Source organism: Trachurus trachurus (genome assembly GCF_905171665.1).
Source record: "Trachurus trachurus genome assembly, chromosome: 21".
Taxonomy (NCBI): Eukaryota; Metazoa; Chordata; class Actinopteri; order Carangiformes; family Carangidae; genus Trachurus; species Trachurus trachurus.
Window position 1 is genome coordinate 29,268,729 of NC_139899.1, and position 17,211 is coordinate 29,285,939.

Consider the following 17,211-nt stretch of genomic DNA (forward strand, 5'->3'; position numbering starts at 1 on the left):
TTCCTTCTTTTAGACCTAAAATGTTAGGAAAATACAGCCCCGAGTTGAATTTTCCACGGAATTGTCCTTTAAGAAGCTGTGAGAGCAGAGGAGCGGAGCAGGACTAAAACCACTCGCTACAGAGAGACTAATAAATGTACATCTACAGGTTTCACTCCACCGACTTGATCCGCTGTTATTTTCCACCGATGCCCCTCCACCCCTCTCCTCCCCCTCCCCCTCCACCACCGCCCCCCCCCCCCCCTCTGCAAATCTCAGCTTTGTGCATTTTTCACATGCTTTCTGGTGGAAACAGAAATAGGAGCCTCGTGCTGCTTCAACGGCGTCGCTCAGGACTCGTGTCACAGCTGAGGACGAAGCCTGGAGACAGGACGGGACGGGAGGAGAGGGGGGGGGGGGCAGGACAGACCATAATAAGATCAACTCTAAAACACTAAGAACAAGAAGAAGTAGGAGAAGAAGGAAAATGCACCATAGCTCTTCTGTCTGATTGTTTGTTATGGTCTGACGGGTCAAAGAAGGTGAAGGTGTTGGTGGGAAAAGAAAAAGCTGCTTGTGTGTAAATACAAACACACTGATGGACACACACACACACACACACACACACACACACACACACACACACACACACACACACACACACACACACAAAAAACACTGACTTATGTATTAGTGACGACAGAGACAAAGCTTATAGTTGAGTTGAGATTCACAGAAGGTGAAAACCAACAAGAGCTGAATAAAAAACACTGATTAAAGATGTGAAATATAGCCTGATGGAAAAAAAGAAAACTCCCAGTCAAATCAAGAAAAGAAAAAAAAATACTGAGTTAAAATGAGGAAACATGAACTTCCATGTTGCAGCACAGACGTTGCACACCGGCTGTTTAACTCCTCCCTCAATCATCAGCAGGTTCACTCACAATCATGTCAAATTCAACCTGAAACTGACTGAAAATATAAATATCATTATATTTATATTACTTTAATCATAGAGCACTGTTACAGAACAAATTCCCACAGAAGATTAATGAAGTATTTCAGAGGTCGATGAACCCTCTTTGATCAATGTCCTCATTTTCTAAAGTGTCATCGCACAAAATGTCACTTTATTAAAAATCTCCACACTTATGATCATTTTTCTGAAATTCCCAACATTAGTTAGAACGTTTTTACTTTCTCAAAATGTCCTCATGTTCCAATAAATTGAAGACTGAATTAACTTTTCCCGACATTTGAGAAGGAAAAATGTCAATTTTCTAAAACTTTCTCACTTTCTAAATGAGATTATGAACTTTTTTCAACACTTTCCCCATCACAACAGAAAATGTCCACTTTGTCCTTCATGTGCAAAAACTTTTCTCATGTTCGAAGATGTTCCTAAATATCCCAACACACACACACACACACACACACGACACACACACTGGCTGGATTTAAAGCTCTGGCCTTCAGTTGCACGTGCAGGAATGTGTGGAACGACAGGATACGAAGGGGGAGGAGGAGGGAGAGAGGGAGAAAGGGAGGAATGTGGATGCCCAGCTTCACTCTGAGGATGGCAGCCTCTGTGGACCAATCAGACGCTGAGCTGAGCTGCCACCACAGATAAAGACATGCCGACAAGAACAACCACAGGAAACCCCCCCCCCCCCCCCCCCCCCCCCCGCCAAAATAAAGCAGATGACTTCCTGTCGGACTGTGACAGGACGGTGACGTGTTTATGTTTTGTTTCGTCGGTACAATGAAGCTGCAGCCACAACGTCACATATTTAGATACAGGATAAACATCAACAGGGTGTCAACTGACAACTGGCATCTCCTGCTCCATTACCCAAAGCATGATGGGAAAAATGTCACGGAGAGGAACTCAATTATGCAACCCGAATATACGACAACTAAAGAAAGAGAGGGAAAAAACAGAGGAATATGAAACACAACATGAAGGTGAACAACATGACCAGAGGGACGCAAAAGCAGCATCAAGGGACAAAACATGACTTCAGGAACAACATATAAGCATAGAGGGACAAAATAATTGCATAAAGGGACATGAAATGACTGCACAGGGACACTAACTAAGCAGAAAGGGACATAAAGTGATCAAAAGGGGGACACAGATGAATATAAAACGACCATAAAAGCAAACAATGTGACCAGAGGGACACAAAATGTGCAAATAGAGACAAGAAATGAGCATAAAGGGACAGAAAATGACCAGAGAGGAACGAAAAATGACAAAATATGAGCACAGAGGTACAAAATATTAGCATAAAAGGGACGGAAATAAGCATAATAGGACACAGAATGACTGAAGAGGGACACAAGCCTAGCATAAAGGGACACAAAATGACTTCAGGAACAACATATAAGCATAGAGGGACAAAAAATTAGCATAAAGGGACATGAAATGACCAGAGAGGGACGGAAAATGACAAAATATGAGCACAGAGGTGCAAAATATTAGCATAAAAGGGACATAACTAAGCATAATAGGACACAAACCTAGCATAAAGGGACACAAAATGACTCAAGGGGCAAAATATGAGCATACAGGGACAAACATTAGCACAGTGGGACACAAAATGACTATGAAGGACTATTGAAACAACCATGAAGGCAAACAACGGGACCAGAGAGGGACACAAAATGAGCACAGAGGGACCCAAGTTTAGCAGAAAGGGACACTAGCTGTCCATAAAGGGACCTTTAATAACCACAGATGGACTTGGGGTCTTGCTCCTGTCCATCATGTTGACCCTTTCCTTGTTGCCTCAGACTGTCCCCGTGGTCAGGACGGCGGCGTCCCACTGAGGCCGTGGAGACATTTGAATGTTTGACTGTTGTGATGTTTCGTCTCTTTCTCTCTCTCTCTTTCTCTCTCTCTTTCTCTCTCTCTTTCTCTCTGGTCAGAGTTTTTTTTTGTGTGAAGCTGCACTTTCATCTTTTCTTGGCTCCTCTGATGGAAACGTCCCGGCCGCTGTAAATGTTTGATGGTGCACGTTGTAAAGTATTTATTAGTGAGCGTACTGTCCTCTGAGTCTGTGGCCTGGTTTAAAAAATAAAATAAAATAAAAAACTAATAATTGTGCTGCAGAAGAAGAAGAGTGCTCCTCCATCATCAAATTGGAAACTTTCCATGGGAATTAACGGGAATATATGGGAATAAACAGGAATATATGGGAATAAACGGGTATAAATCCGAAATTTACAAAACTGATTGGTGAGGGTGAGTAATATTTTACTCAACATTCATGATTTTGTGGTTCAGTAAAATAATTGATTGTTCATACAAGAATTAAAGTTCTACTCACAAATAAATATGTTGAAATGATGTCATGTTTTTTAATTGTATTATTTTGCATGGATGTCTTCTTATGACAAAGCAAAATATTTACATTTATGTTTGGATATACAGTTTGTTTAAATTACCCCCAATTTCCAGTTAATTCCCATAAATTCCCAATAATTCCCATACATTTCTATAATTCCCATAAATTCCCATGGAAAGTTTCCAATTTGGAATAAAATTGATGAAAGGTTTCTGGAAATTTTTCGGGAAATTTACTTGAAATTTTCCACCCCTTTGCAACCCGAATCATCATTAAGAGTTAAACAGCGTCGGTGCACCGAGGAGGAATTAAACCCTGTGCTGTGTTTTTCCAAAATGTCAGCTGGTCTATGTGGACGGGTTATGGGACACTCTCTCTCTCTCCCTCTGAGCGTGTGTGTGTGTGTGTGTGTGTGTGTGCTTTAGTTAAATGCCACAGAGTTTGTTTCACCAGCTCAGCAATCAGCGCTCTGCGGCCCTGCAGCTCCCCCCGCTGCATAAATCATCTGCTTGTCAAAACCAGAAGAAAATTCCTGCAGACATATTTTCAGAGATAACGTTGATGTGGGAACGAAGCAGACAGTTCAATCATGTCTGTCGTTACACACACACACACACACATACACACACACATAAACACACACACTTTGGGAGAAGTAAACCGAGGCCACTGAGCGACAGCGAGTTTTCTGATAAATTGACTTGTTTCCTCCGTCGTCCGGTTTCTGTTTTTCCTCTCAGCCACAAACTGACACTCAATCTCTCCACTTCAATCTCCTCTTTATTATTTTCTATCCCATCTTCATTTTCCATCTGACTTCCTCCACCTTTCCCAATCTAGCGGCTTCCACTCTCCATCTCTGTGGTTTTTTAGCCTTTTCATTTTCCTCCTCCTGCAGCAGCTCAGAGTCTCTCTCTCATCTCGTCACCTTTTCATGAACAAACGTCAAACTCAAACTCGCTCTGAATCCTGAGGCTGTGTGTGTCTGTCTGTCTGTCTGCTGCTGGGTTCGACTGTCTAACCCTCACATGTGAACTCTTCCCTCTTCTTATTCTTCTACTCCTTGCTTCATAAACCGCACATTCCCAAACAAGGCCAACTCTCCAGAGGGCGACTGATCTGTTGTTCAGTCAATTATTCCAAAAGCAGCAGTTTTGCCACACCCAGCCACCGAAGGAAGAGAAGGAGGAGGAGGAGGAGGAGGAGGAGGAGGAAGTGAAGGGGAAGGTGGCCGGGGGGATTGTGGAGAGGGAAAAAAATGTTCATTTGTGTACAAAAATGGCAAAGCACACAGAGAGCTAATCGCACATAATGGTCCGGGGCGGCAGAGAGTCCTTTTCCAGAAATAGGATGTTGTTATTATTCCCAGGCTCAATCTGCCACACTGATCTCACTGCAAATAATTCAGCTGCGGGTCAGACGCTCGGGCCGCAGAGGCAGAGCGGAGTGAGAGCTTTGAAATGAAAATCCCCCCTTTTTTAGCACCAAAGACAACAAAGGTTTCACCTCTACGGTCTCACGCCTCAAGACCTCCTGGAATCTGCAGCAGAGGAGGAGGAGGAGGAGGAGGAGGAGGGTTTTCCTTGGTGCTCCTCTTCCTTTGAACACAGGAAATCAGATTAAACCTACAGAGTTGTGTTCATAAATGGTGTGAGTTACTTCCCATCTGTTTATCTTTTTGTTAATGAACTGCAAAGGAAGTTGTGGAAAAGTTTGAATTCCTTTTGAACTCCTTGAATTCTCTGCATCTCTAACCCTCCTCTCCTCCATGTGCATTTGTTTCCAACAACGAAGCCGGTGAGAAATGAATCCATGGAGCGGTGGATAAGGTTATTTATCATCTACCATGTTACCATGTGTATATCTGTGTAGTCTTATCTGTCATCAACAAGAGGTTAAGGGTTACGGGTTAGCGTGTTACGTTTGTGTGGCGGTGTAACCATGGAGACGAGAGCTGGGACACCGGGTGAGAGGCTCTGATCTTACAAGGTTGGTTTTCAGCCAAGAGACGCTCCATTCTCCCTGGAACTAGTTACTAGTCATTGATTTAACCAGAACTAGGACTCTGGAGCTGCTTCATTAAAGGGACAACGAGGAGTTTCTCCATCGGCAGAACAAAAAATTCCGCGACAATAAAAAAGTCTCATATTAATGTGGATGAATCTACGCTACCCACATTTGTTAATGGGCCCATTTTGGATAAATATTTTGTCTCTATTGTTATTTTGTTATTATTAGTGGTGGTGGAAATGCTGGTCGAGCCGACCAGCGTTTCTTTACTCTCGGTTTCGTGGTGAGTCATGAGAATAACGTCGCCGAATCGCCGTTTATGGTCAGAACTACGACAGTATGTGATCGTCTTCAAACCTCTGACTTTAATTCTTGATGAGTGAAAACATGACTCCGTCTTGCGCCGGTCAAAGAACTTCATGGTGCGCGGAGGCTCATAAATGTAGTGTGAAAACACCTCGCTTTTCCAAAACTCCTCGTTGTCCCTTTAAGGTAAAAGTCCTGCATGGTTCTTTTTTTAAAGAACGAGAAAACAATGAATCAGTTATGAAAAATTATCAATCAATCTGCAGCTCTGGTCTCAATGACATCATGTGGCTCCAAACGTCATTAACAGTATAAAGGTAGATGTTTGTGTTAAAGCTCCATACAGTATAAAGGTAGATGTTTGTGTTAAAGCTCCATACAGTATAAAGGTAGATGTTTGTGTTAAAGCTCCATACAGTATAAAGGTAGATGTTTGTGTTAAAGCTCCATACAGTATAAAGGTAGATGTTTGTGTTAAAGCTCCATACAGTATAAAGGTAGATGTCCATGTGTAGTGTGATTATAATACTGTGAAAGTATCAAAGCCTCAGTCCACAGAGAAATGCACACAGCCTGTATTCAGGATCTGAGCCTTAAAACCAGCCGTCAGGACTTCCTGTCACTTTGTGATGTCACAACAAAGTCCCGCCCCCTCACCACCTGGACCCACCAACCAACAACTTGCAGGATTTGGTTTCTCTGAGTGTTTCATTCTCACCACAAATCATCTTACAAAGTAAATTCCAAAATAATTTGCTCTCTTTCTATTCATATTTATAAAGAGAAAGATGTAAAGCACTTAACCTGTCATTACCTGACTGATTACGCTGATATGTTGTTGTTCAGTCTCCAGAGGACGAATCCATTTAACTGTCTCCTCTAGCAGCAGGTGATAGTTTCTGTTTCCTTTCCTCTCGTTAAAAGTCTCCTCATTCATCGCTCGACGACCTGTCGTCTCCTCTGGCGTCACCGTGAAGTTGATGTTTCAGAGTTAATTAATTGTCTCAACAACACTCTTTTCTCTACACTTTGCATATTTAATTTCAGTCTGAATTCCCAAAGGGAGACGGAGGAGAGAGTCTGTTGTACAGACCTGCTCACAATTACAAAACTCAGCCCAGCGCCTTTGTTGAAGTTGCATAATTTTCCCCACATTATGAAACCAGGAGACACCGAGGAGCATCATGAGAAATCTCCTCTCTGAACTGGAAAAACCTCTCAGAGTCTGACTAAGTCTGTTTTCCACCACACAGACTCTCTACACTGACACTAAGTGAAACTTAACAGCTGTTTCCCAAACAGCAGGAGGTGGAGAGTCTGTTGTTGAACAACTCAATCTTTATTTAAATGTACAAAAACTGATCTCAGTCCAGTGTTTCCTCTCTTTTACCTCCATGTTTGGTCTCCACCAGCTGATGTGTTGCTACAGAGAGAAGCTGATTTCATTTTGGCTCTAAACTCTGTAAATATATCACTTTATCCACATTTCAAACATGTTTAGGTGAGAAAGTAGCCGTTTAGATCAGCAGTGTGTCGTTAATTTGTCTAAATACCAGCTGTTTACAATTTTGTTCGGACGAATTCTGCGCTACTCAAGCTAGCCGTTGTGACCAACGCACTTCCGGTTACTTTCACAAAATAAAACACCCATTACCCTTTACATACAGAAGTGCTTTTACTTTTAAATAAGAAGCTAATCTACCCTCGATGTAGCTAGCTTGAACCAAAATAAACCGTCTTTGCTTGAACCCTCCGTTTTGACCGATCTCGTCCCGTTACCGGCATTTGACCGCTCAAGAGTTTTGTCAGCTCTGAGACGAAGATCAGCCCGCCGGTTTCCGTTTAGAGTTGCAGAAGAGTTTCTCTGATGACTTTAGGTGGAGGCAGGCTAACACTACCCATACACTTCCAGTGTTTGAGCTAAGCTAATTACGGGCGATACGGCTCTATCTCCCTTGTTACTGCACGCACAGTCGAAAGGATGGTGTCTATCTGCTGGTCATGGACTCGGGAGTGAGGCAAGACACGTAAGAAAAAAAAGAATGTTGGCGTATCCCTTTAATGAAATGCGTTTGTTTGGTTTATGACCAAGGAAACATCCTCAATGAATATGAAACACAAACAATCTGATCTTTTTTTCCATGCTGTGCTGCCTCAGTGAGAATTTAATAGAAATCTGATATCCAGTTGAAATCTGAACTATCATCTCTAATCCAACCACATGAAATATTTCACCCTGAAACCTCTGAAACCATAAAATGTATTCATTCTTTCTTATGTAACTCTGACGTTTCCATGCAGAGTTCAAACACTTAAATTGCTCCTTAATCAAACATAATTATTATGATGCAACATGTCCAACGGTGCTGCAGCCGAACGCCGACATTAAACAGAAATCATTATCTCTTATGTAACGTATATTCCACCTGTCAGAGATGAAGCACCAGCGAGGAGACTGTGTGCTGCACCGGGGGAGGTCTGGGTCAAGGAGGATTATGGGAAGGATACGGGGTTGAACGGGCCTGCAGGCGCCTGCAGGTCCAACAACTGGAGCTTCTGTTTCGACTCTGAACAATGAAGCAGGAAACATCTGTCGGCCCGAGATCCAACAGACACAAACCTGGATCCTTCCCCTCGTCGTCGGCCGACAACAACAACAACACGAGCTGCTCGCAAAACAACATCAGGCCACAGCGACAGAGCCGAGAGAGCGAATAAATGAATCAAACTATTGAATCTAATTATAATCAATTCATTAGAGTCCGTTTCAGCCCGTTTAATCCTCCTCACATATCAAGCACTCACAAGGAAACGGTGCAATCTTTCAAAATCTCAACGACGTTGCTTCAAGTTGTCAAAGACTGAAAATGTCACAGTTATATTAAAAAAATGATAAAGGTTTTATTTCTACAACAGGAGGTTCAATGAGTTCAGATCCTGCACTGTTTTTTGTTTTTCCCCTTCTTTATCTCAAGTAATGACAGGGGAGGGGCATCAACCTATGAGGTGTGATGATGAATCTGGACCTGTTCTCATGAGATTCACTCTGAGAGCTCAGACTTGTTGCTGCTTGCTGCGTGAAAACAAACACAAAGGTCAAACCATCAGAGCTGTGATCGTCATCTATAAATCATTCCTCTGCTGTTTCCGTTGAGAATTCAAATCAAACACGAGAGAGAGTTGTAGTAGAATAACAGCAGGTGGGAACCAGGATCTGTCCTCTGAGGACCATGATTAGCTAGTTTGTTTGTGTTAAAGCTCCATACAGTATAAAGGTAGATGTTTGTGTTAAAGCTCCATACAGTATAAAGGTAGATGTTTGTGTTAAAGCTCCATACAGTATAAAGGTAGATGTTTGTGTTAAAGCTCCATACAGTATAAAGGTAGATGTTTGTGTTAAAGCTCCATACAGTATAAAGGTAGATGTTTGTGTTAAAGCTCCATACAGTATAAAGGTAGATGTTTGTGTTAAAGCTCCATACAGTATAAAGGTAGATGTTTGTATTCAAGCTCCATACAGTATAAAGGTAGATGTTTGTGTTAAAGCTCCATACAGTATAAAGGTAGATGTCCATGTGTAGTGTGATTATAAAGCAGCTCTAGGTTCTATATTAATACTGTGAAAGTATCAAAGCATCAGTCCACAGAGAAATGCACACAGCCTGTATTCAGAAACTGAGCCTTAAAACCAGCCGTCTGGTCTTCCTGTCACTTTGTGATGTCACAACAAAGCCCCGCCCCCTCACCACCTGGACCCACCATCCAACAACTTTGTAGGATTTGGTTTCTCTGAGTGTTTTATTCTGAAACTTGCTTTATTTTATATTGCATCAATCAGAAAACATTCAGCCAATCAGAAGAGAGCCTCTTCCTCTCTTCTGATTGGCTGACAACGACATGTTGTTACTAGAGCTCCAGAAAGGAGCTGAGAGAGGAGATGGAAAACTATACTGAGATGGTTTTTAGATCTTCTGATGGATCAACACTTTAAAATAACATCACATGAGGCCTTTCATGTTTTCAACACAAACACATATCTGGGATGTTTGGTATCTTACAGAAATATATAGCATGAAAGGACATGCACTGCTGGCGGCCCTTTCCTCCACCAACAATCAAAGCGGGCCAGAACAGATTCAGATATTTGAGCACAAAGGCAGCGACCACACTGCTCTGGATTTGCTTCTCTTTCTTCTATAAATAGACTTCCGTCCATGTCAAACGACACACCGTCAAACCGTATAAGAGACGGTCCTCTCCGTGCACATAGACACAACAGTGGCTGTGCGACAGAGCAGAGGGAGATAAGGATTTCATCTGACAGTCTTTAGACTCGGCTCTGCTTTTGTGAGAGGCCCACACATGCGGCAAAATCCACTTTTTTCCGAGGACGGAGAACAAACATCAGATGTTTGAGCAAGGCACAAACTGAATATTTGTGTCAGTTAAACAAAACAAAAAAAAAGCCTCCGTGATTTCACGTTTGCTGGATCGCTGCGTGCTTTGATTGTCCCACAACACACTAACCAGTAGTTTCGCTGTAATCCTGACAGAAATAACATAAGAACAGACCTTCGACTCAGAGATGAATTGTGAGGGCATATTTTCATTCACCACCTTTTATTATGTTCTTTTCCATGCTGCAGTTTCTCTGTCTATAAATGGGTCTAACTAGTGTTTACAACATTGAGCAAATTACAGTGTTTCGGCTGCGTGTTACTTCAGCTGTAGTAGCGTCCATGACCTCTGACGGAGACGTACTCAGCAGCACATTATACTGACAGAGAGACAGAGTGAGGGGGAAGCTTCCACTCTGAACACACACACAGATACATGAAATGCAAAGTTTTACAGAGCGTTAGTCAGACTGGGTGTGATGCTGCTTTCGCTTTTGAGTTGAGAATCACTACCCAGACCGCCTGAGGTGATGCTGAGCATCCACATTTCCATGACAAGAAGACACACAACGGAGTGAGGAGAGAGTCGTGTTTGCACATTTACAGTGAACACGTTTCATCTACTTCGAAGAAAAGCTGAATGTAGTGAAAAGAGAGAGGGAGAGAGAGAAAGAAGCAGAAGGCGTGAACGCTTCCTCTTCGTCTCGCTGCAGACACATCTGTTCACTTGAGAGAGAGTAAAATCCAGACTCATGTCAAACTTGGCTGAGGAATAACCATCTGATATTCTAATTATAGACCAAATGAAACGCTGTGTGGAAAAGACACAGCTCTTGTCATTGCTGTAGGAACAGAGGGATTTATGCCGTCGATCTATACATGACAAGTCCCCGCGGCTATGTTTGAGTCATAAACAGTAAATAACAATGGTGCCCGTGGTCCCATTTCTACAGCCACTTTGTGCTGTGAATACAAAACTGGGAGTGTGTTTCATTAAAGCTGCTTCCCTGCGTAGTCGTCACCCCCTCCTCCCGCAAGGGCTTTGATTCATATGTACATAAAGACAGAAAATTATCAGAGCAGCCTGAGCAATCAAGTGGATTTATAGGACCAGCAGGGTGTATACAAACTGCACACTAACCCTGCAACTCAAACAACAGACAAAGTGTTGGGCTCCTCAGGTCCCGATTAGACCTCGATGCCGACGCAGCAGTTATCGACTGCACTCCCCGCTGAATTAGCCGACTGGACCGCAGCCTAAAGCCAAAAGCCTAAAGCCTAAAGCAGCTGTGGGCAGAAGGCAGGAGAAAGGAAGGATTGAGCTCCAAGAGAAAGAGAGAGAGAGAGAGAGAAGAGACAGAGAAATCTCCCACCAAGAGGATTCAGGCACAAACACATGGCTATTTAATTGGACACATGAAGGACAAAACACAAGCAGGCGAGAGTGGAGATGCAAAACTGGAGGGGAAAAGCAATTTGCATTTCTTTCAAATCAATGACTTGGGAGAAAATGCTAAGTCACTGCGACAGAGGATGATGCCAAAGCTGTAACTTACCGTCAGGAGCTCTTTCTGGAAGGACTTCCTCTCTTTGCTCTCTGTGTTGTTGCAGTCCTCCTTCAGCTTCTCCAGCACCGACGCCACCCTCTCGGGCTCGCTGTCCAGCTCCGCGCGGCAGAAATGCGTCAAGGGCAGGTTGACGTATCCGAGGGCGTCGGCGAACGCCCGCCAGTTGCCGATGTTCTCCATCAGTATAGTTCTTACGGAGGCGTAGATGTACGTGAGGAACTTGCAGGGCTTCAGTATCTGCTCCAGGAACAGTGAGGTGGTGAGGTCGGGCCCGCTGAAGTAAATGGGCTTCACTTTTCCGACCACCAGAACGTTCTTGGCGTGGACGAGTCCCATCCTCCCCTGGTAGTATCCAATGTACCACTCCTTTGTCCACAATTGGCCCTTCAGCTTGATTTTCTCCTCGCTCAACAGAGCCACAAAGTCTCCTTTTTTGTACTCGAGCAAGTACTGGTTTTTATGTTGTCGGATGACGGTTTTGATTAACTTTCCAAACTTCAGGTTGTTAATCCTCCGGTCCTGGAAAACAGGGTACTTGGTGCTGATGGCGAGAGGCGACAAGACAATCTTGCCGACTTCCTTCTTCTTCAGGAAGCGCCGCTGCACCGATGTCTTTGGACCTGCTTTAGGGGGAGGCGTTGGCGTCTGAACACAGAACTGAGCCAGAATACAATCTTGGTCGTCTTTGACCTGGATTCTTAAGGTGAAGTCGGAAACATCGTCGGCATTGCGCGAGGCAATGATGTAGACGAGTCTGCTGACTTTGCCTAGTTTAACCTGGAAGCCCCGCACCACTCTGGCCTGCTCGCTGGACTTTACCTCGTAGTTGGCCATGTTGGAGTAAACCCCAACGCGGAGGTCCTGCGGTCTGGACAGGACAAACTGGTGTTTGCCCCAGAGCTGCAGCGCCACCGGCAGTACGGCCTGCGCCTGCTTCCCGACCTCGCTCACCAAAAGTGTCTTTGGCGCACAATCGTGGCCGAACATCGCCACGACTGTCTTGAAGGACGGGTGAATGTGTTTGGGACCGTACACTCCTAGGGTGATCTTTTTGACCACATGCTCCCAGACCGTGGAGTCTAGAGCTATGGACTGCGACTGAGCCACGACGCACACGTACATGCACGGTTCGAGGTTATCCAGGCACACCTGCACCGTGTCCCCGTACATGTAGGCCTGAGGAATGGGCGTGTAAGGTCCCTCTTTGCAGTCGCTCCTGACACACAGGACCTCGGTGGTCTTCCTGCTCTCCATTTTCACCACGACAGAGACTTTCATCTCCAGGGTAACAGTTGTTTTGGTCTCCATGTTGCTGAGTTTGATCTCCACCACGGGGCTGACGGTGGTGCAGCGATCGTTGTTCAGCTCCAGCGGCGGGTCGAGCAGAGCCTTGATGGAGATCTGTTGGGTGTCCCCGGCGGCCACGTGACCCTCGGGTATGTGGATGCTGATGTTGGTGTCCGGGAGCTGGACGGCGCCTCCCGAGCTGTCCAGCCGACAGACGATGTTGGTTTCCACCGGTTGCGTTTGACCCCATCCCGGGTTCTGACCCAGCGAGTCCAGGTCGTGGCAGGACCGGGCCAGCTTGCGATGGTTGAGCCACGCCGTCCGGAAGTCCTCCCTGCTCTGGAACTGCTCCGGTGCCGGCGCTTTCAGGCCTCCGAAGAAACCGCCGGAGGCCTGAGGGGCGTCGGACTGAGCCTGCAGGATGGACAGCTCGGACAGACTGTAGGACCGTTTGCTTCTAAAAAACGGGTTGTCCCTGCGCAACGTTTGTCCCGTGCTTACCGTGGGACTGAGAGGGTTCAAGTTAAAAACGCCACTGCCGAAACCGTTGATGTCGACAGTGCTGCTGGTGGAGTTGGGCACTGATGGAGCAAGCGTGTCAAACAGAAGGAGGTCAACTGATTTCTCGTTACTGTTCTGATCAAGTGGGCTCTGAGGACCCCCGTTTAGGAAAGGGTTTGTAGAGGTATGGGTTGCTGCAAAAGGGTTTCCATTCTGGAAGGTGGTTGGTTTCAAAATCACTCCCGCCCACTCCCCTAAAAGGTCCATTTCTTTGGCTGCCTCCTCGTTACCGTCTCCCACAGTGTCGATCATCCCGCTGTCACTGAAGGACGAGTCTCTGAAGTTTATGGGCTCCACATAAGCGGCGGGGATGTAGCCCATCTCCGTGTTGTTGTGGGCGTACCACCACTCTGCTCCTGACGAGTCCAGGACGTAGAGGCGGTCCCCTTTGGAGAACTTCAGCGTGGTGAAGCTGGAGGGGCAGTAGTCCTTTATGGCAACCACTTCCCTGGCAGCGCCGAAGGAGGCGGTTGCATCCAGGCGTAAGGCACTGGGAGAAGGCACTGGGAAACAAGAGGAATGATATCAGAGGTGGTGAATTTAAAGGGATAGTTCAACATTTTGGCAAATTGGCCCATTGCCATAATCGCTACAGTCATAGCAGTAGGTTCGTTACCTTTATTTGTCGTTGCAAGCTATTTTTAGAACGGTGGAGCAGAGCCGTGAGCTGCTCAGAGTTATGCTACGGAGGCTAATAGGATTTCTTGGTTTCCCTCATCAAACTCATCAAATACACAATCCAACAACTCCAAAATGCTCTGGTGGACAAGTTGTGACCTGCACATTCACCACGCTATGAGATAATAACAGAACGTTACCAGACAGAGTTGTTTTAGAGGTAAATTCATGCAAAACCGCTGATGCACGTTGCCTTCAGGGACAGTTTTTCATCAAGCAGTCTCTGCATTTACCTCTAAAACAACTCTGTCTGGTAACGTTCTGTTATTATCTCATAGCGTGGTGAAGTCCAGGTCCATTTGTCCAATGTCCACTTGTCCACCAGAGCGTTTTGGAGTTGTTGGATTGTGTATTTGATGAGTTTGATGAGTTTGATGAGGGAAACCACGAAATCCCATGAGCCTCCGTAGCGTAGCTCTGAGCAGCTCACCGCTCTGCTCTGTCGTTCTAACAATAGCTTACACCGACAATTAAAGGAAACGAACCTACTGCTATGACTATAGGAATTATGGTAATGGGCCAATTTGCCAAAATGTTGAACTATCCCTTTAACAGACTGTGACTTTCTGTTTCCGTTACATGAATCTCTCAGGTTTTAGCAGCTGACCTTTGACATCTGTGAGACTGGCTTCTGACACTCCTTCGCTGAGATCGATGAGCGTCCCCTCGGACTTGCAGCGGGGGAGGGAAGCGTTGTTGTTGGTGGTGGCTCTGATTCGATGGGCGGCCATGTTCGGACCCGTCACTCTGCACCACTGTGTGTTCAGGCTACTCTAATGGGTTTGTTCCAACTAGTGGCCAAGTCGGACGTCAACAGCCTCCCATGATCTCTGAAAGACACAAGAAACAGAGAATTGTATTCAACCAGAATTAACTGTACACCTTTATTGGAAGTATGGTCACAACTTCCTGACAAAAGTGTCTCTATCCTTCATAAACATTTGATTTCAATTGTGCCACATTGGTGTTTGAATTATTGAGTTATGGCCAAAAGCAGTCAATCGATGATATTGCCAAACAAATTCCCCCAAAGTGGTCTCAAGACATCATATTCAAGAAGTCAAGCCTATATGTTTCATAAGGTCACTATGACCTTGACCTTTGACTGGCAAAATCGAATCAATCTTCCCTTCAGTCCAAATGAATGCATTTGTCAAGGGTCCTCCTAAAGAAGAGAAGGACTAACAGCTGGGAAACCCGCAAACACAACACCTTTGGCATCATAAAACAAAACCAAAGCAAAAATAGGCTGTGCTATTTTGGGACTCTTTCTTTCTTTCTTTCTTTCTTTCTTTCTTTCTTTCTTTCTTTCTGTCTTTCTTTCTTTCCTCCGATATTAATTATTTAAGCTGTACATCTTTTTATGTGAAACATCAGTTGCTCATCGTCCTTTAACTGTGATTTTCAACCCACTTTTAATCCAGAGTGTTTTTCAGTTTGTTGCTTATAGACTTTTAATGTGCTACAAATCAACATAAACTAAGCAGTAAACTGCAGTGTGGAGTGGATGTGCATAAATATGTGTGTGTGATTAAAGTCCTTCTAAAATAACTTTGATCCTCCAGCCCCCTCTAAGGAGTTTTTAGCTCTTCATGCACAAACCAACAGGAGCGAACCGGCGCAAACAGAATAACAAAATAATTTCACGCAGAGTTTCGGCTGCTTTGCCCCTAATTGCAGATGTTTGATTACTGTTGATTAATGGATATCACGTTATTTATTCATGTCAATTTATCCGTTACATGATACCTGATTTCTGGGATCGTTAACAAACTAATAAACTGGGTGGAAAATTAATATTTAAAAGATAGATCTGCAGCGTGTTCCATTATTTACAAAAAGTGCAACCATTTTAAAAGCCTCACATAGAACTGACTCAAAGTGCCACTTCTGATCGAGTGATTCGTCATCACATTGTCTTCACTTTGGACCAACTCTTTGGACAGAGAGGCTGCACTCAACCCTCAACTACTTCCTCCTGATTAAAACAGCTGCAAAACAAAAACATAATTCATTATCAGCAGCACGTCTTCCTGTAAAACGACAAGGCTTCGGATATAACTGTGAATTACTGTCAATGAAAAGAACAGTACTTTCTGACTTTGGCTCCAAGCTCAATGGTCCCTGCAGAAGACGTTAACCTTTAAAGGTCCCGTATGGTATGAATGGATAATAATAATAAAGCAGCTATAGGTTCTATATTAATGCTGTGAAAGTATCAAAGCTGTGAAAGTATCAAAGTCCACAGAGAAATGCACACAGCCTATATTCAGAAATTGAGCCGCAAAACCAGCCGTCAGGACTTCCTGTCACTTTGTGATGTCACAACAAAGCAGGCACCAACAAGACAGCAACGAGATAGATAGATAGATAGATAGATAGATAGATAGATAGATAGATAGATAGATAGATAGATAGATAGATAGATAGATAGATAGATAGATAGATAGATAGATAGATAGATCTCACGATTCGATTCGATTCTGATTTTTGGGGATACGATTCGATTCAACATGGATTTTCGATTCAAAACGATTTGATTCCTAATGATTTCTGCTTCAGTCTGTCGGTGTGCAAAGGATCCTCATGATCTACTCCAGTCTGCTTTGCAAGACAGAATGACTAAAGTGTCTTTTTCACATTTATTGAGTTTAAACATTTATCCATGCTTAGATGGAATTGTTGAAACTGTTGCATAAAAGCAATATCACATAGCCTATTGCTTAAGTAACAAATTAAAAGTGCCTCTTTATTTAAAAAAAATAGTGCAGTCTGCTGCCTTTTAAATTCTAAGGAAACGGATTTTCCTTAGAATTTGTTTCATTGTTTTATTTTTTTTAAATCAATTTTGGGACATTTCATATCGATTCTGAATCGTATTAAATGAGAATTGCGATTCTTATGTGAATCGATTTTTTGGCACACCCCTAATAGATAGATAGATAGATAGATAGATAGATAGATAGATAGATAGATAGATAGATAGATAGATAGATAGATAGATAGATAGATAGATAGATAGACAGACAGATAGATTGATTCTGTTTTCACTGACAATGGTACAAACAAACAGTG

At 43.9% G+C, this 17,211-nt stretch overlaps 1 protein-coding gene across 1 annotated transcript in view; it reads right to left on the reverse strand.

Moving 5' to 3' along the window:
• Positions 1-17,211, reverse strand: part of LOC311004186 (SH3 domain-binding protein 4) — a gene marked incomplete at its 3' end in the record, with an annotated part of 52,721 nt that overhangs the window by 3,550 nt on the left and 31,960 nt on the right. The window contains exons 2-3 of the mRNA XM_083996132.1: positions 14,744-14,966; positions 11,599-13,961 (exon numbers count right to left, since the gene is read on the reverse strand). Coding sequence (XP_083852258.1) covers positions 11,599-13,961; positions 14,744-14,867 — 2,487 coding nt within the window. The 5' untranslated portion in view covers positions 14,868-14,966. The remainder of the gene's footprint in view (positions 1-11,598; positions 13,962-14,743; positions 14,967-17,211) is intronic.